The sequence below is a fragment of the Microtus ochrogaster genome, chromosome 5 (assembly GCF_000317375.1).
Source record: "Microtus ochrogaster isolate Prairie Vole_2 chromosome 5, MicOch1.0, whole genome shotgun sequence".
Taxonomy (NCBI): domain Eukaryota; kingdom Metazoa; phylum Chordata; class Mammalia; order Rodentia; family Cricetidae; genus Microtus; species Microtus ochrogaster.
The window spans coordinates 23,152,599-23,177,934 of NC_022012.1; the positions used below are offsets into that span (position 1 = coordinate 23,152,599).

The window sequence follows — 25,336 nt, forward strand, 5'->3', positions numbered from 1 at the left end:
TCTTCTGTCGGTTGCCACCCTGAGCTTCTTTTGCTTAGCAACAACCTCTGTTTTTCGCCTTAGCAGCAACCCCAGAGCTTCCAGAAGGCTGGAAGCCTCGTGAATTTAAATGGAATTGAGTGGAAAACCTCCCAGGGGCTGGAAACTCCTGAGGTTTCTTCAGTCTCTGGCATTAGGGTTTGGTTTACTGACTGGGCCACTAATGTGTTTAACATAAAGGGCTGGTGTCCACGCTGTATCAATAGGTCTTAGGTATCTGACATTGCGCAGAAGAGCAAGGATAACAGCAGATGATGTATTTAGGATATACTCCTAGCCCTGGCACTATCTGGTCCATCGGGAAGTCTTAGGAAATCCATCTTCCTGGAGAGCAGAATCTTCAGATGTGCTTTCAAGTCAGTAGAAGATAAAAACAGGCAGGGTACAATCTGTGCAATATATAAACTCTTAGGTTTAGTTCCCTAGAGATCAGCATGGTTGTCTATGGAATTTTCCAAAGCTAAAGGTTCCCCAAATCCTCTCAGTTAGCGTGACACATCAGGGTGAGAGTCAGACGGCAAGTGAATCTCAGCATCTATGTTATTAGAAGAGCTGCAGGGATCCAGCGTAAGCCATATTATCTCTGCAAGCTACAGTTCCTGTGGTGCACTCTCGACATATAACAGTGACAACAGCAGCCCCTATAGATGGGTGTGTAAGGCCAAGGCAGAAAACCCAGTCAGCACCAAAGTGTGCTGGACTATTCGACCTTCCAGATATTACAGCATACATGGGATGTGTACGCAGGTGTGGAACATGGGAACATTCATGGTGGGTTACCACACATGCACATACATGCACCATTGATTTTCTCTACCTTGGTCTTTCTCTACCAGATAACCCTAATTTTAGACTATTAGTAAGACCTGGTCTATGTTGGCTGACTTGTTACCAGTGGTGTAAGCACCTCAAGGATTTCCCAAGGTTCTTTTTTTGTGTTTTTGTTTGTTTGCTTTGTTATTTTTGAGACAGGATTTCTCTTTGGAGCTTTGGTCCCTGTCCTGGAACATACCCTGTAGACCAGGCTGGCCTCAAACTCATAGAGATCCTCTTGCCTCTGCCTCCTTCCTGAGTTCTGGGATTAAAGGCATGCACCAGCACTTCCCGGTTTTCCCCAAATTCTTGTACCTCTAGGCTAATATATGACTTTGGGCTTTTTTGATGCTGGCATTTCAAAACCCAGAGGGTATTCGGAGAAGAAAACAGTTAAGAAAATGTGGAGAGTGGATGTCACTGTCTCTGAAGTCCTGGGGAGTCTTTAATCAAATCAAATGAGAAGGAATATGTGAAACCTCTTTATAAGTTGCAAAGACATAGAAGGACAAATAACTGAACGCTGTTATTAGGGCACAGTCGTACAAGCAGACATCCTGCTCTTTTTGGTGGTGGTGCAGAGAATCCCTTAATGTCTGTCACCTATGCATATAATAAGTAAAATATGACAAGGCCAGGGACTTATCTACCTGGTAGAGACTCTTTACCTCTCTAACATGAGAAAACACGGAACTGTTTTTGAAGAACATGCCTCACAGAGAAGAATACTAAGGATGACAGAAATCAGGAACATCTACTTTGAACCAGAGTGATAGAAGATGGGACAAGTTGAATAATTCCGAATACCTTGAAATATTTCCCAAGAGAGTTTGGCACAAACATTTTATGGACTAATGTTTTCATAATTACCAGCAGATATTAAATAAAGAAGCATTAGCTATCTGAATGCATTCACCCGACTTTCCTTTTGTTATATAAGTTAAAATAAAACTAATAGCGCTGTTCAAAGATGGTGGGCGCCTAACTAGTTGTTAGCTTCTACTTCATGCTGTTCCGTGTATTATGCTTACGTTGTTCTCTTGGACATAAGGTCTAAAGCAGAAGTAAATATCCAGAGTGACTCCCTGAACTGTCTTCATCCAGCTGCTTAACAAACATGACGGCTTACCAGCTCAAAAACTTGCCAACTGTAAAATGCGGGGGAAGTGCTGCTAATTCAACCAAGGGACCCTACTGAGCCCGAGGCACATCAAGCCTTGAAGACTTTTAAGTGAAAAATGTCCATGCTAGACATGATTGAAAAATGTAGAAGGTAGCAATGGACTAAGCTGTGGGCTCATTGACCACCTTAATAAAAACTCTCTTGGGCTGGAGAGATGGCTCAGAGGATAAGAGCATTGCCTGCTCTTCCAAAGGTCCTGAGTTCAATTCCCAGCAACCACATGGTGGCTCACAACCATCTGTAATGAGGTCTGGTGCCCTCATCTGGCCTGCAGGCATACACACAGACAGAATATTGAATACATAATAAATAAATAGATATTTAATAAAAAATAAATAAAAACTCTCTTTACCCCAAGAGATTCGCATATGCACTGATATCTGATCTTCCTCATGTGCAAATTAGGATCAAAAAAGCAGCTCTCCAAGAAGGAGTTGGCAGTTTCAGTTTCTCCAAACCGGTCAGTGTTGACAGTGGACCACAGAGCAATGGAGCTTGTATTGTTTATTTCCTGTTTTGATACCAGCACAGCATTGTTATATGAACATCGCTAAGGAAGAGTGGTATCAGAGGATTGGAGAATAGGTTCAGGCTAGTCTAGGTAGGGAAAACAGTAGTACAGCCTGCATGGAGGATGCAGTGAAATTGAAGACAAGTGAACATATGGTCCAGAGGGGAAGAGATAGCATTGTGTGTACCTACTGCAGGAGATATCAAAGATGAAGTGAAGGTTTGTGAAGACAAAGAAAATGAGAGGGACTGCCTGTTCTGTTTGGGATTTATGTTGTATTATTCTCTCGTGCTGGGAGTTGAATCCAAGACCAGACACATAAGCATGTGTTATACCAGTGAGGTACATTCCTTGTTGCTTGGTTTATTTGCTTCAGGAGATCATGAGGGAAACTTGTTTCAAGATCACACTCCTCACCCTGATGATACTTACTGAATAGGTATCTCCTATTACTCGTTACTGCACTCAGTCTTAAGGCGAGCCTAAAACTTGGACTTCATGAGATCTTTGCAGAACATTATTGTGTGTTTAGAATAAATAGTAGTTATAACAGTTTGGATTCAAGTAGATGTTAGAGATTTCCCTATCCACAAAAGAGTCCAGATGAGATTCAGAGGGAGGGAAATGTCAGGGAAAAAATATTCTCCTAGGTCAGGCATTTTTCCCACTCCAGGGCCTCTGTGTTCTGGTTGCTAAGTCATTAGCTCGGAAACGCACTGATACAGTTACCTTACTTTCATCCTTGGTAGATGAGTGCAGGTCTCCTCAGGAACCCTGCCCGGCTCCCTAGATGGGCTTCCTGTGTGGCAGGTGTTCATAACCCAGCATGCACACAGAGCATTCATTCTCTGTGTGGGCCGCAATTCTGTTATTGATTTCCCCTCTGCTAACTTGGAAACTTCCTGCTAGCAGGAAGTGTTTTTGATTTGGCTTACCGCTTAATCATCAGCATCTAGAACAGTGACTGGATATCCTGGGGCCTCAATAAATAATGGGGAGGAGGTTAGTGTGGTTTCACACCAAAGTCCCACCTATAATTCATTTCCCCCTCACGAACACAGATTCTTGAATCTTTAATTTCTCCGATGGTTTCTGGTGCCCCCGAGGGACAAATGCATCATAAAGAAGATAAAATGATTCAGAAAAATATTTGTACTTAACAAAAGTCTTTACCTCGACTCAAATGTTGGTAACAACAGAAATCTATTAAATTCCAGTTTTAATTCTCAATGGAATTCTGATGTTTCAATGTCATGTTTTCAAGTCCTGGTGTGTAAGTATTTGAACAGAGCCTTTTCACCAGCTTTTGTACCAGAAAGCACTGGCCACTGGGCAGTGGGGATTTAAAATGACCCAGTCTTGTCCTTCAAGGAACACTTGACACAATTGATTCTAGGAATTCTATGGTAGTTGTCCTGTTTATGTGACTAAACTGGGTTATTCAGCAGTTGGTAAATCAATAAGTGATTCAAAGATTTGGGTGTGTTCTACTTCGCCGTTTTTTAAATCTCACTCAAGGTATAGAAAAGGGGCACCCCCAGAGACAGTCCAGTCAATTTGCCTCCTTCTTCCGGGTCAAGGTCTCACTCTTCAAATGCACCCTGTAAACAAGGATATGAAGCAGTTCTGTGATGCAAAGCAGCTGCTTCTCAAATGTGTTGTTAGACACTGGCTTCCTTAGTTATTAGTGCGTGGGGGGGCGGTGGCTGTGCTGTTAGAGAGAGATACAGAGAAGAGCGGATATGGGGGAACTGTGGAGAAAATGTGAGACATCGCTGAGCTAGGTTCCTGAGCTATGTAGCTAGAGAGAGACTTTCTCATTGATAGTTCCGGGCATGGCAGAACTTCGCTATGTATGTATATTTACCAACTCCAGATCGTCTCTGAGGCTCACTCCACCATATGCTGTCAGTTTGCATCTAATTGATTCCTACTGAAATAGTTTTACCATCAAGGAATGATGGGTTAATAATGTAAATGCTGTTAGCACCCCGGTGTTTGGAAGCACGAGCCTTTCATTCCGTGCGTGGACAGAGGATATCCACTAGTGAAAGTGGGGCCACGGGACAAAGTATCTGCAGGATTTGTGAGCTAGGAGTGTTGAAGTCCCTGCCAGGGGCGGCAACAAGCCTGTAATGAATGTACTGCCCTCATGCTGTTGTTCAGGTGGGAAATTACTTCTGACTAGGGAATTACACCGTGGAATATTGATTTCCTCGTTCAGAGCTAAGATTGGGTGTAGAGTTTGTCTGACCCTCTTGCTTGCACACTGTGTTAGCCTTGGCTTAGCAGATAGGGTTTGCTTCACACTGGGAGGGAGAATGCAAGTAAGGAAATAGAGTGAGAAGTATGAAGTAGTCACCCCCTCACCCCATCCCGGACCCCAGTATTTCAAAGTGTAGGATGAGTTATGGTTTATTAAATCAAATGCCTGACATAATAGACAGAGCAAAAGCAATGCTGATTTGATTTCCTTGACTCCATGTGGGTTATGAGCTGTTTGGCTCACAGGCAGGTCCAGTAGTTATCATAACTAAAGCTACAAATACATTTGGTTTGATCAAAACTGGTGTGATTGTCAGATTTAGAAACATTACAGAGAAGAGCCAGTCAGCAAAAAGGGTTTTGAGAATAGAACCTAAGTGTTAGAATACTGCAGGCTTGATTTCTCAGTGTTGAAATTCTGGCCCACACATAAGTTCCTGACTGATTGGGAAGGACACCCTGCTTGCTGAATATTATTTACAAATCAAAGCATGTTGAACACTTTTTTTTTGCTGTATGTATTTGGGAAATTAGAGTAATCTATTAGACACATCCGGGGTATGAATGCACAGTAAGAGCTTTCTCTTCTCTTCTCTCTCTCTCTCTCTCTCTCTCTCTCTCTCTCTCTCTCTCTCTCTCTCTCTCTCTCTCTGGGGGACATGATGCATGGGTACTTGTGGGTAGTACACTCACCACCTAAGTTGACTCATAGAAACAAATGGTTCAATTGCTTCTCCACCTATTTTCTTGAGAAAGGATCTCTTATGGAGTTTATTGTTTCAGACCTCAGCTCAACTTCCTGGGGAGTATGTACCTGAGATTAGTCTGGTCTCCTCTATCCACATCAGTCCTGAAGTTACAGATGCTCCCAACCATGTCAAGCTTTTTCCCTCAAATTTTCCTGGACTCTCAAAATCAGGTTTTCACAAGCATTGAGTAAGCTCCCCCAGCCCCTGTACAGTAAGGGCTCTTAACATGAGGTTTGTGGTGAGTCTGAAGTAGCTCATAAATCACCAGACATTAGACAAAGCATTGTGAGCATTGTGTGGTTTTTTTGTTTGTTGTTTTTTTGTTTGTTGTTGTTGTTTGTTGGGTTTTTTTGTTGTTGTTGTTGTTTTTTTTTTTTTTTTGCTTTACTTTGCTGTCTCTTTGGATTCTATAGAGCAAAATCAAGTCGAACAAAAGGTGTGGGTGTGGGAGGCACCAATCCATCCTTACGCCCTGCTGCCAAAAAGGGCCAGTCAAATGTGAGCAGGTACTTCTCACCAGCCTCCACAGAACCGGTGCCCACAATGGTGTAGATGTGGTTTCAGGTGGGGATATTTATGATCTAGGGAAATGGGTGTCAAGTGTGGAAGAACACAGGAAGGACCCCAGGGATTTCAGATGTCAGAAGTAACTTTTGTCTACTTGTTTTGCTTCCATTTCAAACTGAGCCACCAATATGCAAACACCAAATGTAACCTGTGCACGCATTCCTGGGCCATGGGACACAACAGTTGTCTCAGTATTGAGATGTCATCCTTGAAACCTTTTCTGGAGGTCCCTCCTTTCATTCCTATTTCCTTTTGTTCCAAATATGAGGAATGAGAATAAAAGTCGTCATAACTTTTGAAGAAGTAAGCCATTAAGTCTCTGCAACCCCCACCCCCACCCTGGCCCTATCGGCAGCATTAGCATCACAAATGCTCCTTATCCCAGAGTCTTACCTCCCAGGCCTAAGGAACCCTGCAGTTTGTTTTCTCTTGTCTTTCCTTGCATCTTGTTGAGGGCAGTTTTGGACTAACACCATTCCTTGTTTCAGGAAGATCCCCTCTCTGTTGTTAAGCAATGCTCCTTCCTGAATACTGCAGGATCTAGCTCCTAACTTCTCCTTAAGGAACCTCTTCAAGTGTCTGCAGAATAGCCGCTATGATTATGTGTTTTCTCTTCTCGGGAGCCATCCTAAAGGCAAAGACAGCGCATTGGTTGTAGCATTTTCCCAGATTCACACCCTCCATCTGCATGGTTTTTAAATGTGGCTTTTCAGAATCCAGTCTTGCAGAAATCTTATAAAAACCCAAAGTCATTTAATAATATTGCATTTTAAAGCTAGATAGAGAAATATCTTATAACGGTAACAGCATTTCATATAAAAGATAAGAAAAAGGAACCCAATAAACTAGTGATGGATCTGGACTAGAGCCTAGTTCTACATATTAGCAACTCAATTTTGTATTCAAAATGCGGCACTGATACACAGAAATCCCAATTCAAAAAAGTCCCTGGAACACGGTAAGTACTATGGGCACTCTAGAAAACTTTAATCAGATATATGGTAGAGGGATATTCATTAAAAAAAAACAACAACCTCCAAATTATAGAGATGAACTCATGTACTTTCACCATATGCCAGAAGAAATTATTCAAGTAATTTTGCAAGCTTGCATGGGAATAAAGTCAGCATTCAAAAACTAAAGCCAAACCAGGTCATCTTCATAAAGGCTGACGGATGAGAATGCCTCAGACTTAAACTGGAAGAACTGATCTCAGCTCGGGCTCAGGGAATAAGAGGGTCTTTTCTGCCAAGGTTCTAATCACAGGCTATGGGCATGATGGAAACTCATGACGCTGCACTGGACAAATGCAGCGATTTAGAGAGTTCTTCTTCACAAATCACAAGATATTAATTTGCATTTATTTCCTTACAGGAGGATGAAGTCAAGTGCTTGTGGAAATAATGTTTGAATTAAGAATAGAGAGAAGAAAGATCTAATGCCTCGAGTGGTTTGATTGGGTAGCCAAGAAATAACAAAGGAAATACTAACCACACAATCAATTACCAATAAACAAGGTCTGAGTTAAATTAACTCTGGCATTTGGCTTAGAATTTTAAAAACTGTATGTTGAAAAGAAACAGTGTTATTCCCCTCATCAGACACTACTGATGTCAATTGCTTTAAGCTGATTGCCTGCTGAAGGTAAATGACTGGTGTGCACAGATGCATTTGGCCAATAGTACTTGCTATCTGGCATTGTGGTTCTGCCTGAGCAAAGACGGCTAGTTTTCCACAACCCTCCCTTTGCATATGGTTTTCTGTTTTAATGACAAGCAGCTCATAGAAAATCATCCATGTTTTGCTGAACTCACACTGTATACGTTTTAATCCAACATATCTACACCATAGGTTCTTGTGATTGATAGGTCCGCGGTCTTCTCATCTAAACTCAAGGTCCAGAAAATAGAAGATAAAGATGAGAGAGGCCAGTGAAAGGCGCCCAACACTCAATCAGATTGCTATGTTAATTCATCCGCTCAGTTAGCTCCAGCTTGAAGAACAGTAGGTGGCATTCGTCATCACCAGCCACAGCACATGGTGTGACCACTCGTGCGTCAACTAACCGTGAACATAGCTACCAGTTAGTTCTGTCTACTGGTCAGAGGACGGACCTTGAATGAGCAGTCACTATGTTTCAAGAAAGACATTCAGACCCACTGTGTAGAGTATGTATGTGTGGGGGAGACTCATTTACGGGGGATGGAAAGATATGGCAAAACTGTGTGTCTAGATGACAACAGGTGTTCTGTTGAATGGTGAACAGAGTTGATAGGAATGTTTAGTGAAAATGTTTAGGGCTTGTTCCTCTACAGCTTTCCTCTTTGCAATCATAGATGCTGCCATGGCATAGCTGTTTGCCAGATTCTGATGACAATTCTCCTATGGGGCATCCTAATGTTGATGTGGATGGAGTGGTCCTTAAGGAGGATGGTGACTCATTTCTGAGTTATAAAAGTGGTCCAGTATTACTGAATTTATGTTCCATTTGTTATGAAGAAAAAACTCACCCCAGGCTCTGTTCTGGATGACTGTTACCACAGATTCTAATAAACACTTCAAGCACATTTTTTTTTTTTCCAATAAAGGAAGGCCCAAGGGTTTCCCCTATGAGCTTGTATCAGCTCCTGCCTCCCCTTGTGATGAATCCTAGATTGACTTGAATGCTGAGGAAGGAGAATGACATTTACTTTGAGTTTCCCAAGGAATTTGGGGCTCATGGATCTGCCACCCAGAGAAGCAACTTTCACTTCTAAAATACAGTAGGGACATCTCCTGATTGGATAACCCATCAGCCATGGGGAAATGGTCCCCCAAGAGCATGCTCTTCCATAACCTGATCACTGAAGATCTACAGGCAAAAGGAGCATGGATTGACAGTGATAGGACCAAGTCTTACTCATCAATGTTACCTTATAGTTGGCTCTGGTTGGCATTAACTCAGGGCACAATAGTCATAGGTTGATCTGAGGCATGAGTAGTGACAAGGATATTAGTAATATCAGCTAGTATTATGGTAGCAATTCATAGACATCTAGCAGGTGTATATTTGAAAGAGAAACCTCCTATTCCAACAGAGTTGGGAGTCATGTTCTCTTATCTCGGTCCAAGAAGTTTGGGTAGTGTATCTTGGCAGCTGTTCTGAAATAACCTCTTCAGGAGGGTTTCTGGCTTCCACTGTAGAATCAAGAAAGTCACCCGTACTTTCTCTATGTGATTCCGGTGAACTGTGGTCTGTAAGATAAACCCACCAGTGTGGACAGAAGCATGGGAGGATAGAAGAATCTCACTTAACATTTCCATTTTTCTCCCCCCTATAATTCAGAAAGCAATGGGTTTGTGTTTCTGGGCCAACCTCTAAAATTCTTTCCTATATGAATTAATAGCTCCAGACTCTGGGGATCAAATCCCTATACTTTTTCGGTTCCAGAAGGGCACAATCTGGAAATAAGCCCCGCTCTACTCACCTGCTGCAGCTGAAAAATCTTTCTCTGCTTTTAATTGTTGTCATGCCTTTCCACTTATATTTCACATCCTAAGAAAATATAAGGCCCCCTCTTTTCAAGTGGTTCTGGGACACGGGGTAGGGGCAATACTAATGCAATCGAGTCTATGAGACTTAGCCAGACCGTTGCCCACACTATTGAGTTGTCTGGTCCCAAAGTTACCCTTAAGGGATGTAGTTGAGGTGTGAGGGCAAAAGGGGACAGAGAGAGGTGAAGTCAATGATTCCACGTCAGTGTTATTAGTGGCAGCTGGAAATGCCAGCACTCCTTGAAGGCAAAGCTGACGCCTGAGGTCACAAGGGCAGTGATTCCTGACTTTTCAGGCCAATGCTTCATTCCTGACTCACAATCTTCTATGGGTTTCATTTCCAGAATCGGCCTTAGAATTATTCAAATCCTGTTACATTAAAATATTTTTTCCTATTAATTTATGGGTGTAAGTGAGGTTTGGGGTGGTGATGGCAGACATGGAAGGCAGTCAGTTCTCAGAATGTTGATTCATGAGATTTGGGGTTATTTAATGTAGCGAACTGCATGGAATCACACCTGATGGAGATGTATAATCAACTCCCGAGATGGCTAAGGCCTGACCTATGCTATGATCACGCAATGATCATCAGCTGCTTGCATATGCGTGAACCTATGGGCAGTGCCCACTGGCAATCCGGGATTGGCAGCCCATGTCTACTTAAGGGCTGGGAGAGGTTTGCCTGAGGAGAGAGGAAGAGAGAGGTCAAAGAGAGAGGAAGGAGAGAGAGGAGAGAAGAGAGAGGTTTGCCCAGAGAGAAAGGAGAAGAGAGGGGAAGAGAGAGAGAAGTGTAAAAAGTCCTGGAATAAAACTGCAGTGAGAAGAACTCCGGTGGTCGCGTCATCCTTGTGTGTCGAGGGTGGCCGTGACAGTTGGTGGCCCGTATGGGGAACCTCCAAACCTCTCTCCTTGGAGCCCAGAACTTGCTGCAGTCAGGGGTGCACCAGATAATCCTCAAGGTAAAGATTGGGGATCCGCGACAAAAAGCAGGTTTTCCGCTCTCACTGGTAGAAGAAGGGAGAGTGGGGGTAATAGGACCACGACCAAAGTGGACGGTTTAAAGTGAGGGCCACGACCAAAGTGGATGGTTTAAAATGAAAATAAAAGGAAGAATGGGATTTTAGAATGGGCGCTTCAACATCGCACCTGATTTTTCTGGCTCTTAACGAGCTGTGGAGCGCATTGGAGAGGTTTGCCCGAGGGGAGAGGTCAAGGAAAGAGGGGAAGAAAATGAGAGAATTGTAAAAGGTCTGGAAAAAACTGCAGTGAGAAGAGCTCCGGTGGTCGCATCATCCTTGCAGGTCGAGGGTGGCCGTGACAATTTAATACACACCATGATGAAATCAATGGAACTAGCAGCCTTGACTGGCCTTGACCATCTGACCCATAAGGAAACTGAAGAGCAGCAGCATCGTGGTAGCTTTCTACAAGACTCTCTGTAGGTATTGAAGACAAGGTCCCCACAAAATTTTGGTTCTCCTTGCATCCACAGGGAGGATGCAGGAAGTCTCAAACCCCACTGTCTATTAACAGAGCACTAGCGAAGGCAAGCTCCTTCCCCTCCCAGGCGCAGTACCCCCACCTCCATTCTTAGGCCAGCCAGGCAAATTCACGCCCTGCCCCCAATTACAGAATGAGGTATCAGACCAAGTGAAGAGGGACATGGAACACTTTTTAATGTCAAGTCAGAGACAACCCATCCCTCCCCTATCCCCCAATCCCACTTTCCCTCATCACATCAGGACCCCTCCCCGAGGCCTCTCTGGTCCCCAGACTTCGGGGAAGGAAAAAAAATGGTTACCTAAAAACTGCATTTTTCTTCTCTTTCATACACACTCGCACGAAGGTGGAAAGTTAAATAAAATAAACCAAGAGGATTAAGTTCTCCAGTAGTCACAAAGGCATCAGGGATTCCCGCAATGGGCTAAAGCAAGGTATTACTGACTGTTGGTTTAGATGGTCCAGTTTGCTTGCTGTCCGTTAATGCCCCGAGGTGTGATGGAGAAGCCAAGCTGGCGGCCTCTGCCTCAGAGAGCCACACCTGGAAAGATGCTGCGCCTGATATTAGTTATGGTTTCTGGTGTCCTTTCCGCTTCTGAGAAATGTCTCTGACGTGTAAATAACCCAAGAAAAAAAAGGAAGGAGCTGATTACACAATTACCAGTAAACTCTATCATCTTTTAGAAGATCAACACACAGCTAACGCCATATACAGCATGCAGTAATGTCTGAGAAAGGACCCTGCTGAGAAACAAAATGGCTAGAACTCTAACAAAAAAAAAATATATGTATATATGTATATATATATATATATACTGTATAATATATGTCATCAAAAGAAGCATAGCCAACAAACCAAGATAGAGTGCAGATGAACCTTCCATTTCTAAGCAGTGTGTAGATAGCATAGTACTGTCTGCATGGAATGCCAGAGTGAGGAGTCTGCAGCGCTGGTGGAAGTGTTTGTTAAATCACATGTGTTTCTGGTGGATTTGCCACCTCACCCGGTGGTTAGAACCTGGTGTGTGGCCCACCAGTTTGTAAACCTAGGTAAAAATGTACACTATTTGCTTTGCTTACTAAACACTCTTCTCTTCACCCCTCTCCTGTATGTTTTTAGTTTTGTCTCTTGCTTATGCACTAAGTTCTAGACTCATATCAGAAAATATAATTAATAAAATTAATAATGAATCAGAATCCCTTATTATCCATGATGTCCATGTGGTAAAATGAAAAACAAAAGCTTAACGGTATATTTATTTCGTGACTGTCACGCTTGTGGGATTATGGTGCTGTCAGGCTGTCTTGTTTCCTTTTCTTTCTTTCTTTCTTTTTTTTGTTTTGTTGCTGTTGTCTTTTGTTTTTTTTTTTTTTCTTCTTCTGATTTCACACTTCATGACACATGCCACCATGGCGCAGCCCACCAAAGGGCCCTCCGCGGCACATCTAGGCCCCTGCTTCTCACTCTGTGCTTGTCTCTACGGACCGATGGAATTTGGGATGGCCGACTCCAGAATGTTCCATGGTGGGGCACTTTAGTGGGCAGAGTGGCTGAGCCCTTGCCCACCCTGGCAACAAGAGAGGTCACACAGTGCAGCTTGTGGGTGGGTCCAAGCCAGGTGTGCCTTCTTCCCATTTGGGAAAAGAAAGAAAACTCAGTGGTACCTAAATATCTGCAAGGCAATTTTCAAATTTCCTTTTTTAAAACTTTTTTTTGTTTGTTTGCTTTCCCACGGTATTCTTTGTTCCCCTCCCTCGAATTTCTGTCCCATTGGCCGTGATTCTCTGAATTTCGTTTGATGCTGACTCATTGCCGTGTCTCGGTGCTGTCGTTGCATTGAGATGGAGTGGCAGCAGCTCTCCCCGGCAGGGAAGGGACACTCGCATCAAAATTTGAGGAGCAGGTGTAAGAGCAGAAGAGGGAGGAGCCAAATGCAGCCTTCCCTCCTTGACGAAGCATTGCTCACTTCACTGACAGCACCGGGGCCTGTGGAGAGAACGTATATGCCATGAGCTACTTGCTGCAAGATGGGAAAAGTCCTCACCAGTCCCTTGGTCAGGTGTCACTTCTACCGAGCATCCCTCTAGGATGAACATCTGGTGTTCTAACAATAGAAATGCTCCCAGACTCTCAAATCGACACCTAGTGTGCAAAGCAGTAGGTAGCCTTCCCTGGCAAACAGAGAAGGCTCTGTCGAATCATCATTTGCCTATGGCATAACATGCTTCACTAACATCAAATCCTTGATCTCCTGGCTACTCACCCCATAACCCATCCTCTCCTGCTATCCGACTGCCTCAAACATTTACAGAACCTTCAGGCGATACAGCTTGTTCAGGAAAGGACCTGTTGGGCCCGACAGTCTGTCTGCTGGCTGCTGTTCCCCTACAACAATGTGAATCTCTCACTCTCAGGGTGGTACTGGGATTCCCCCTGAAGGCCTTGGCCACTCTCTAGCCTGTGTGAGCTGGTTTGGGCCTGTCAGACACTTGAGTGAAAGTCTGGTGTTACCTCAACCAGGTGGGAAAGAGGCCAAGGACTCCAGGAACAAGACCATGTGCTGTGTGGACCAGGATGCAACTGGGGATGACAGTGGCATGTAGCACCTGCTTCAGGGGTGGCTACTGGGAGGGAAGTTTCTTTATTCACTTGGTTTACCAAGAGACACTCTGCCAAACATGAGAGTGTCCAAAGTGGTAAAACTCCTCAGTGGCTTCCCTGTTGTTACAGGCAAACTTCTGGGCTACTTTGGCTCTTGGGTCCAAGTACTGCTATGAAAAGGAAGTGATGATTCTGAAATAGTACATATGGTCAGAAAGCAGATGCCTTAGACACTTAATGAACAGAGACATGGCCTCTGCTAGGACCTGCTCTGATCTGCTCTGGAACCCTGAAAGGCTATTTAGAACTAGTGACAATACTCAGTCCCTGTCCTCACCCGAACACTACCGCCCCTGATCTCCTGACGCGGGAGCTCAGCACTGTGGTCACTTCTTCTGATGAAATCAGACCAGATTCAACCAGACTTCCCGATTGCACGTGGTATCAGTCTGTCAAGTCCCAGAATTTCTGACCTAACTACTGCCCACATGATTACATTTCTTGGTCCTTTGAGGTCAGCAGCTGTTAATGTCACATCAGCAGGGTCACAGCAGTCACACACTGGGAGCTTTTTGGCCATGTTAAATTGTCATGCTGAAAAGTCCAGGGAACCCTGTTCTGCTCTGTGTCTGATGGGAGGTGATCCAGGCGACACAAACTGGAAAGCATTCTTGCGGATACAGGTGATGAAGTATAATCATAAAAAACGGATGACTTACCCTTCAATTGCTTGTCACCTAGGACTAGCCACCAAGTGCTCCCACAGTCTAGAATCTAGCTGCTAGTTTTCCATCCAAAGTGGCACAAAAGGCTCCCTCTCTATAGCCACTCCTTGTCTTCATGCCTTTCCTTATTCTCACGGGAGATATGTCACTCCTTGACTTCCCAAGGAAAGAGGTTACATTCCTGTACTTTGAGGGTGCCTTTCCTCTCTGGACTGCTCTGTTCTTTCCGCTTCGGCCCTTGGGAGATCTTATTTACATACCATAAAAGCCAGGTTCCATTCCCCTCCCCTGGTAAAGTGAGTGGTCCATTCCATATTTCTACATGCGCCTTGCTCAGTATAATTTAAAAAATGTCCTGAGTACTTAGTCGATTGGGAATCTATCAGGGTACAGACTATAGCACGTGGCTCTCTCTGTCTCTGTCTCTCTCTCCTATCTCTTTTGTTCTCTGAGTACTCAGGTATTCAGCTTTATCACCCATTCCTTAATCAACCTCAGTATTTCTCACCCTCTCTGCCCAATTACCTGCCGTCTGCCATGACCAGGACGCTAGCTGGGGACAAAAGAGCTTGAGAAAAACGCCAGTTCACTGAGAACACGTGGATGCCCTTTTTCTCCTACATTCCCTCCTTTCGTGCTTAACTGAAGGGCAGAAGCCACAAGCTATTCAGAATACAACAGAAGCCCAGGTAAGAAGTCCATGTAAGGCTGAACACCTTCTGTCCAGCATGGAGCCTCTGTATGGTGGCCTGGTAGCTCTGTCGGGTGCTCTCTCTTGAGGCTCTTGTTCAGTTACATTGGTACCCCCCCCCCAACTCCAGAGCTCCACCGTGTTCTGTTCTACATTGGGAAACTGTACAGGATATAGTACCAGGACAGCTCTTAAGCCAGCAAGCTGTAGAGAACAGAACAGTGCCTGAGAACACATCACTTTGCTTGGAAGAAGGGTTGGTTGTCTGGTAAAAGTCACAGGGACTTCCCGCTGTTCTTATTCAGGCCTGAGTTACCTTGCCCAGACAGCCGACTGCCTCTACCCTATGCACACACTTTCTCCTTTCCACCCTGTCTGTGTCTTCAGACTTAGTATGAAAGAGCAGGAGACAGACAGACAGCCCAAGGGAAGAGGCCTTTCCATGCCTGCTGGAGGAGACACCTGCCGTGACTCACCTCCCAAGTCACAGAGTTCACCATCTACCACTGCCACCAGCTGCTGGGACCTCTCACATTTATCCCCTACATTCATTTTAGAGTGATGTTCCCACACCTCCAAATTGCTCCAGCTGAGTGCTTCAGCCTTAACAAAAACATCTGGTTTTTTTTTTGGCAGAATGTATGCCATCACAGCTCTCTGCCCCCTTAGGCTGTCTTCCTGTCAGGTTTTCTTAAATATTCTTAGTCCAGTGCATGGGGGCACATGTTCACACATAGATAGAGAAACACACACACACACACACTGGCTGACACTCCCCCTACATATTCTTTTTTCTTTCACAAGCTCACAATCTCTAGCCCTTTGTCTGAAACATTCTTCATTTACCTCAATACTTTCCATTATTCCACCTTCTGCTCTGGGCTCCGGTGGCTTCCTCCAGGCAGTATTCCCTGATTCTGTCAGTAACTTATCCATCCTACTATTAAATACATCCCCCATTCTCCTTATTTGTCAGACATGCAATTCCTCCTAAGTGTCACCACCAAGTAAAACTGCTTCTTCCCCTCCTCCTCCCTTCATGTTTGTTGATTTGAGGCAGGATCTCCCTACCTATCTCTGGCTGAATTGGCTTAATCCTTCTGACTCAGGATTCCAGGTTCTGGAGTCATAGCTACACACCATCACATCTGGTGTGCTACGACTTCCTAAAGGCAGGGTGTGTGTCTCATTGACCATAGCAGGTATTCGGTGTTTGCTGACTAAAGGAGAGACCTTTGACTTATGCTGACATGTCTACGCTTGCCTCATGCTTCTGTTTTCCTTTTTGATAAAATTATACCTGTTTTTAAAAAATCAGACCATAGAAGAAACAAGCACACACACACACACAAAAAACCCCACTTTCTCTTGTGTGTCTTCTGTTTTGTTTCCATTTCTGTTACAGAGCGCTGACCTCCATTTGTCTAACTCTGTCCAACAAAGTCATCAAAGGTCCCAGGACTGAGCAACTCCACCAAGAAGCCAAGTCTCATGGACCAGCAATTCAAGAGTGCTGGGGATCTATTATGGTATCTAAGGTCTGGCCTGAGGATTGCTATTTCTTTTGGAATTTGTTGAAACTTTACTTTAGAGAGTTCAAGAGCCTTCTCTGGTCCCTTGACTTCAGTTTTCAAATGTAATTTGCTTCCCACCAGCTCAGGTCATGTATCTTCAGGGAAGGGCAAGGTTGATAGCTAACCCATCTGTGTACTGCTGAAGGCTGGCCTGCCCCACCCTGAGAAAATACTGAGCAAACACCAGAGGAGAGAATGCCATGGGGTGAAGCTCTTTGGTCCAGGCAGGCATAGGTCACAGCCTGCTAAGAGCAAGGCCCATTCCCAGTGGATGCTAGGGAAGTGACAGCTCATGCCATCTGTCTGGTGACACGGTCACTCAGATGAGGCATCTGTTCTGTACCCAGCCACGCCTCCACTGCACATTGGATGCCTTTATTGCCACTATCTCACTAGAGAGCAGCGGAGGCCTAAAGAGACTAATTACTGGGACAGTTAGGGTCTCGCAGAACAGCCATGAGTGTCAATTATCCATCGGAAACATCTGGCTGCCATGAAAGCCTCAAATAAGACACATTTTTATTCCTGTCCCAGTGACTCACCCAAGAACCTCCCCTTTCCTCCCAAGTCTCCCTCCCTCTCCCCATGTTCCTTCTGGCTCTGAGTTAGAGAAAAGGATAAGCAAAGGCAGCATGCAAGGCAATGGCCCGAGAAGACAGATGCATTAGAGAGAGCTTCATGGGGGAAAAAAAGGCAAGCCCAGTGCCAGGGTCCCAGAATCCAGCTCTTTCGAAAAAGGGCAGGTGCTCATTAGTGCCACCATAAAGGCCAGTTAAACTCGTGCAAGTGGAGCAACTCACGCAGGATGTGACATCAGAGGAGACAGAGTTAATCTAGGCTGATGGCAAATTGCTCAAGAGTCAGAAAGAGGTTCCTCTAGGATGCTGAAGGGTGAGCTAAAAGAAGGAGGCGTCTAGGAGGAGGTGAAGAAAACTACATACCCCATTCCCACTAAGGCATCAGCGCCTGAGAAGTAAATATACAAACCTTTCCAAGGGGTCAGGGCTGTAGTTTTCACTTCTAAAAAAAAATTAAAAATAAGCCACTGTTAAGGCAGAAAGCATCTTCAGGTGCTTACTTTGCCCTCAGATGGTCTGGGAAATAAGTCAGACTTACTGGCCTAAGAGATTTCCCCAGGCCCTCATACCTGCCTCAGGTTATACTGACCGCTGTCCATCACTCACAGCCAGGGCTTCAGCCTTTTTTGTTTGCTTGTTTTGTTTTTAGCTGGAAGTGAACTGGAGGCAAGGAAGAGTATGGATGGCAATTACTGTGGACTGAAGCAAAGCCCAAATACACACTTGATCTTAGGAGACACCTACTCCTTTGGAGTCTGAGCTGCCGAGTCAAAACTTCTTCAGAGAGATGTCTGTACTCTCATCAGACTATTCCCAATTCACTGAATTCTGTAGTCTTAAGAATAAAGTTGGCTGATACAGTAGGATTTACACTATAGCAATTTGTGTATGGGTACCCTTGCTAATCAGAAGATGTGGAAGCCTGACTTGCTTTTACTGATGTCTTGTCTTTTAGAAACTCCGACGAACCAGCTCTTAGATGGGGAGGAGTCTTGCCCTTTAATATCTGACTTCAAGCTGGCCTAATGAAACACCCTCTCTCTGGGGCCACCAGGGACAGTGGCATCTGTACTTGCACTGCAACTGTGGGACTTCCTATACATCCATGAAGAGAGAGACTTCTCTGTTGACTGGACTGTGCAAGAGCCCCATTTTCCTGACTGTATGCTCTCGGAAGAATATGCAGGGCTTTCACAGCTTTTCTGTGGACAGCCAAGAGCTTTGATGACTTGGTTTGTGTACTGTACCTCTCTAGTCAAGGGCCTGTGCAGTTGCTCATCTGGATCCAGGGAGCAGATGGACAATCATCGAAGCCTTGGGCACTGAAGTGTTACTGTGGGAGCCTGTTCTTTGTCCAGAGGCCCTCACATTTGGAGAGAGAAGATACAGTCTTCAATACAGTGCATCCTAATCGAAACCTCGGTGTTTGTAGTATGATGAATGCATATTGTGCTGCAGGCTCTTGAGCTGTTCTTTAATGGCTCCAGGCCTAGGAAACCTCCTGATTTAAGTGTCTATTACCAACCTTAAGAAGCCCGTCAAAACACATAAAAATGTGAGAGATGACCCAATGTTTAGTATTTGAAAAAACGCCCTAGGTAAAGTTAAGATGGGAAAGGGAAATCAGATGTGGTAGCTCCATATGACTGATGCATAGCCCTTTGGAGTACTTGATGGGTTCTTGGAATGGTCCAGAAGCTGAAGAGGGGCTGCTTTATGAGTCTCTGTGTCAAGAAGGAAGGGATTGGAAGGAAAGAAAGCCTGGGGAGATGTTGGGGGATTAAAAAAAAAAACCGTGCAGACTTTGCCTCCGGACCACAAGCAGTGAAAACGCAAGGTGTCCTGTAAGTTGTTACTCACAGTGTATTGTGATTACTTGCTCAAATAGGGCTACAGGAGGACATAAGTAGTTCCTATGTAGATCTGAGACTATAAGGAAGGCATACATTCCTGATTTAGAAACCACACAGAAAATCAAAAAACTACTTATACATATTTTCCCAATCAGCTCCCCCAGACCTGGATTCCTGGTACAAACATTTGAGAAAAAAATCCAGTTCTTTAGAATCCCCAGGGTAAAGGGCAATTTGACACTTGTTCTGACCTTATCTAGAACTCATTCTTTTGGAACTTTTCTAGGTCCCAGTGTTTCAGCCAACTTGCTTAGCGTGCAGGGGGAAATGCAGGCCTGCTGTTCCTTCTGTGAACTATAGTCCACTTTTATTCTAGCATAAAGAAGAGCTACTGGAGGTTTGACACCATCCTCTCTGTCACGGTGACTTTCTGTCATCGTGTGAACTTTGTGAGAATCTCTGAAGCCAGTGGTAGCCCTAAGCTGTAGACTTTGAGTAACATTTCAACTATCAAGAAAAGAAACAAACAAGCCAGTCATGATTGCATGACTTGAGTCCAGCACTTGGTACGCAGAGGCAGGCAGATCTCTGTGAATTTGAGGCCAGCCTGGTCTATATAGTGAGTTCCAGGTTAACCAGCCAAAAAGAAAGAAAGAAAGAAAGAAAGAAAGGAAGAAAGAAAGAAAGAAAAAAGGAGAGGGAGAAATGGGAGAGGAAGAAATGGCTCAGTGGTTGAATGTCCTGGTTATTCTTGCAGAGGACATAGATTCATTTCTCAGTATTACATGGCAATTCATAACCATCTATATCTCTAGTTCTGGGTGATTGAACACCTTATATCACAAGGCATGCATGTGGTACATAGACACGCAAGCAGGCAACACACATAAAATAAAAACTAAGAAAGCTTATCTTGACAATCCAAATAATGTTTTCAATAGGATCTTGATTCAAATTTAGCAAATCCTTTTGCTAATGATATATTGACATAAAGCCAGACAGGACCATAGTAATCTGGTAAAAATTAAGAAAAAGGAAAACTGGAGGGGAGGAAGCAAGAAAGAACAACAGAAGGGAGGAAGGAAGGGAAAGAAAGAGGGATGAAGAAAAAATATATAAAGAATATCCTAGGTCAGGTAATACTGATATGTCTTTTCATTCCATAAATGATCATTATGTCAGCAAAGCAGATACTCATAGCTGAATCTACGTGCTCAGGTAAGCTCAGGGCTAGCCTCTAAATCTCGCAGGAAAAAATTTGCTTCTGGGTGAATGTGGTCATTCAACCCACTCCTTTAGAAAAAAAAAAAGGATAACAGATTTTTTTTTTTTTCATATACATGCCCAAGAAATGCTGACTGCGTGATGCTTGGCTAGATTGGCCTAGCTGAATACGTTGACTTCTCTGCAGGAAGACCTGATCATCTCCTTCTGACACCTAGGCGGAGCTCTCTGCTTTTGTTGTCCATACTTTAATACTGGGAGGCTCGAGCGTATTAATAAGCCAGCATCTCTGAGCCCAGCGATCCCATCAGATCTGAGCAGATTGAAGACAGAGGGCCACCAGATGAGAGGAGAGCAGCTGCGGGGCCGCTGAGCTTGCAGCGTGGGCCCGTGTTCTTACCCGTGCAGAAGCTCGGTGAGGGATGATGGCCCAGTCCAAAGTTCTTATTTATCACTTTGAGAGTCCTGCACCACCAAATATTAATACTGGAAGGTGACATGCAATCTGTTGTGTTTGCAAAAGGGAGGCAGAGAAATATCTCAAGGGTGGCAAAAATGCTGAGGAGGAACAAAATTCTCTTATCACTTCTCGTCCATTTAGATATTAGGCAGCAAAGCAGCCTCAAGTTTCTATAAAGGCCAAGGGTTTTCTGTTGTAGAAACTCATACATTCCTCTAAGTCTTTCTGTATGTAAGAAGAGCATCCCTTGGAGGTGTTCCTGGAGGAAACAGCTCTCTTGTCCGTTCTATTGGAGATTAGTCATGGTAAGAGGAAAATGAATGCAGATAAGTGACAGAAAGCGTTTAAGTAAGTGCACGGTCTGCTTCTTCTAAAATATGACGAGTTTCACAGTCTAGTCCAGCGGTTATGCTAAAATGACACACGAATCTCTCAGAACATTCCAGGCTTCTATAGTCTAAACTTTCTGCCCTAACTTATATCCAACAAGGGGACTTCTGAGATGATGGGGTGAGAAAAATTCTTAATGGGAGGGAATTTTCTTCCAGGTTTCATTGCACGTGACTTTCCTTTGGGGAGATGCTTCTCCAAAAATTAAATACAAATTCAATTAAGACTTGCTTGTTAGAGAACACTCCCTGAATGTGAAATGCTTCAATTTTCTCTGACAATGTAGTTCTAGTGGACAGAATTACCTTAATAACTCCTGAAAGCATCATAGGGGCATCTGTCCTATCTACTGCTGACGTTAGTATTTCTCTAGTGCTTTTTATTTTCTATCTGAATGGTGCCTCATTTGGGAGTTCAAAGGCAGGAGTGGCGTCACAAGCTTAGTCTGAATCCATCCATGAACTCCCTCTTTTTTTCCCCCCTGATCTTTGTTTTGCTTTCCTGTTCTGACTCATCAGCAAGAGTGGATGATGTAGCCCCAACTCTTTTTTAGGATAAAAGCATTTTCCTTCACTTGTCACATAGCTCTCCCGCAATTTGTTTCTTTCTTTCCCTCTGCCTCCCAGATCTAATGCTGTCTTTGATGAGTGTTCACACAGTTAGAATGTAAATGGATGAACAGAATGGGTGCAGGGGAGGGGTGGGATGAGGGAGGTTAGAAGACTGTGTTGGGAGTTGGGAGTAAGGCGTTCATATTGAGCTAACTAAGGGGCCAAAATAGTCATGAAAGGCTAGAACTATTGCTCAGTGGTAAAGCATTGCCTAGTCTGTGAAAGGCCATGAACTTAAATATCTAGCTTACTATCCAGACAAACAAAACAACTACTGTCCTCTGAGGAGGACAGTGACATGTGGTGACAACTTTGCCATATATCACTCCCTCTAGGTGAGTGGATCTGGAGGAAATGGGAAGAGACACCAAGTATCCATAGATGGCAAGAGATAAACAAATCATAAATAGGCAAGAGGTGAGAGTAGAAGGGGAGATCATTGCCTGATGAGAAGAAACGAAAAAGAAAAGAAATACGGAGTGTGCCCTGTATGGAGGAAGTCCCTGTCTTTTAGCCTGTATCTCGAGACTCAAACTGTGATGCTGTGCTTTGGAGCCTTTTAAATGGAACACTGGAACAAACTCCAAAGGGCAGATTACTCCAGAGAAGATGGAGAGAAGTCCAAATGAGGTTACATGACTCGTCTAAGAACTGAGGCCTCCTAAAAGTCAGCTGTGGCCTACAGTTTTTTTGTGCCTCATCCTGAATCCTTGGAAAACCTGTGGACCAGGTGATGGTGACATAAGTATTGTCTGAGCTTGTTGCCGAGCAACATCAACAAAACTCTGCATGGGCAAACTCAGATACCTTTGTACCGTGCTACCACTGTGGTCAGCAGGTGTATTGTCTTCTCATTGGTTCAAATTCAGTTGCTTCAACCTTTGTCTTCATGCTGGTCTCTAGGTTTGGCATTTTAATGATGCTTTATTTGCCTTACTAATCTCAGCTCTCCAAGATGGTGTGTGCAAGGGACGAGCAGAAGAAAAGGCTCCCGTGACATTTTGCCAGCTCCAGGGAGTCTCCTTTAATAACCATCGACTGCCACATTCTAAGCAACGTTACTGCTATGAATATCAGGAAATGAACATCAGGAATAGAGCAAGGGTGAGGGCAAGGGAGAGGGTGAGGACTTTAGGATTGAGCAGAAGGGAAGGAAAACAGAAGGCAAGGGGGATACTGACCTTGCAATAAAGTTGAGCTTGTAGGCTCATTTAGTTCTAAATCGGGTGGGGGACATACAGGAGAGAAAAATGAAAACAGACACATAAATTATATACAGTCGCTATATATTTTTCATATATAGTTTGTATACCGCCTTTCACAAGCATTTCTAAAGGAAAGGATAAATAAAGGAAGACACAAACCAAAGGTCATAGGACAAGGTGCAGCAAGACAAACACTGAAATGCTTTCTGTGCCTTAACAGGGATGGGATGGTGGGAAGCAAGGCAGAGGACCGCCCTATGTACCTTTCAGTGCAGATGGATTTAGTCTTTGTGTCTGCTGAGCTTGGGAACAAGCAAACTGCAGACAAAGGACCAAAGTTCTTTGCCAGGTAAAATTTTTCCTACCACATCTTCATCCCATTGTTTTACAGTTAAAGACAAAATCCAGCAGTTTCTGGTCTCATGGTACCATGATCTGAATTCAATTAGGGCTCCCTGGAACCACTGTGATTCAGGAAGCCTTATTGGTTGTTAATGGCTTCTCCTATAGGACTTAAATCTCCCAAGATATAATCTTATTAGGAGTGCCTTACGCCAGATCCCTCACTTTTCAGGGCGACATGGAAAGGATACCCTTTTATGAATTATGTGCAAGTCAATGACAAAATGACAATTATTTAGCTTGCTTTCTGCAATGGCACTGGAGAAAAATTTAATAATCATGGATGCTCGATATTCAAAAAAGTCAGTGCTACTGTCCAATCTGCCCTCATCTGCTTGGTGACTTCTAGTGAACATGACACAGGACATTCCCTGATCAATTTGTATTTGTCAAGGAACCTCACTAATAGTGGCCTTCAGCTATGAACTTGGGAACCACGGTAGTGTCTGGGCTAGACCTGGTTGGGGATGAGGGGTGGAAAACACTCATCTTAAATGTGATTGGGATTTCACCAGCTCTATGGAAGTATGGTGCCCATGTGGTTCTTCAGTGATAGGTTCCTCAGGAATAGTCTCACAAATGAAACTAACAAATGAAATTGATTTCTAATTCACAAAATTTGAAGGCAGTTGCAAGTTTGCCTCTCTCTCCTAGAGATTTTGTATCTCACAGCTCTGAGACCTCTTGCATTAAAGAGCATCTCCACCTTTCTCCATTCATCTGTGGTTAACCCAGGCCTCCTCCGTTTATTTGCAAAGGTACTATTAGTTCATAATGGACACGTAGCAAACCCTAGAATCTAGGAAGCTGACAATGACAAAAATATCACAAAGGAGGCAGAGGGTGAATGCTCTCCTATCAGTGGTGGCAAGGGAGGGAAAACAAAGCTGTAATTGCCATGTGTGTGTCTGCTGGAGAAACTGACGGCAAAACCATTTCTCTCTCGTCTTAGAATGGAGTTTCTAAGGAGTTTCAAGGAGGAGGAAGACCATTGGAAGGAATGGCCATGACTGTGGCCATAGGACAGGGTGTGGGAAGGCTCCGAGGAAAACACTGTAGATAAACCTTCGTTTTTAAGACAAAGGAAATAGGCCTGCTTCTTTTCAATCCTACCCTTTGTGCCTACAGACAGGTACTTTACATAAACCCCCAAAGGCCTGACAGATAAGAGGAGCACTTATAGGGCGGTGGTGGCGCATGCCTTTAATCCCAGCACTTGGGAGGCAGAGGCAGGCGGATGTCTTGGAGTTCGAGGCCAGCCTGGTCTACAAGAGCTAGTTCCGGGACAGGCACCAAAGCTACAGAGAAACCCTGTCTCGAAAAAACAAAAACAAAAACAAAAAAGAAAAAAGAGGAGCACTTATGACTGTCCCTGTACATGAGAAAATTCTTATGACTTTTCCCATGCACAAAGTTGGGAGGGGATTGTGGTCCTGATGCTGCCCACGCATAGGGTAGGCACATGGATATTGCTGGACATGGAAGAATCTTATTGCTGTTGAGGTCCTAAGCATCACACTCATTCCAGTCAGTGAGCCCCTTCTCAGCTGTGTGTTCTGGGATCAAACATGGCTTTCCTTTTCCAACCCCCTCAGCTAAGGCTGGGCTGCATTTCCTATACTGAGTAGGAGGCTGGGAAGGTGGACTTGGGAAGCAGAAATGGTACCACAGAATTCATGCTATTAGCACCAAGGGTATGTGGCAGGGGCAGAATGAAGAGCAGAGCCCCTGAGGTTGTGAGATTACCTGGAAGTTCACAAACCATAGTGCCAGGTCACATCTTTCTTTTTCCCTTCCTATCACATTCCTGTATCTTGAACATAGGGAATGGGAGAAACTGGGAAATTTGACAGTCATTTA

At 44.2% G+C, this 25,336-nt stretch overlaps 1 protein-coding gene across 4 annotated transcripts in view; it reads right to left on the bottom strand.

Annotated features, from left to right (window-relative positions):
- Positions 1-11,312: 11,312 nt before the first annotated feature.
- LOC101998191 (neurotrimin) overlaps positions 11,313-25,336 on the bottom strand; it is a 980,868-nt gene continuing 966,844 nt past the window's right edge. The window contains exons 8-10 of one of the 4 annotated variants that reach the window (XM_013346274.2): positions 23,051-23,086; positions 17,741-17,773; positions 11,313-13,148 (exon numbers count right to left, since the gene is read on the bottom strand). In XM_013346274.2, the coding sequence (XP_013201728.1) occupies positions 13,048-13,148; positions 17,741-17,773; positions 23,051-23,086 (170 nt within the window). In that variant the 3' untranslated portion in view covers positions 11,313-13,047. The remainder of the gene's footprint in view (positions 13,149-17,740; positions 17,774-23,050; positions 23,087-25,336) is intronic. The other 3 variants (XM_005346981.3, XM_026779078.1, XM_026779079.1) reach the window with 3 other exon arrangements.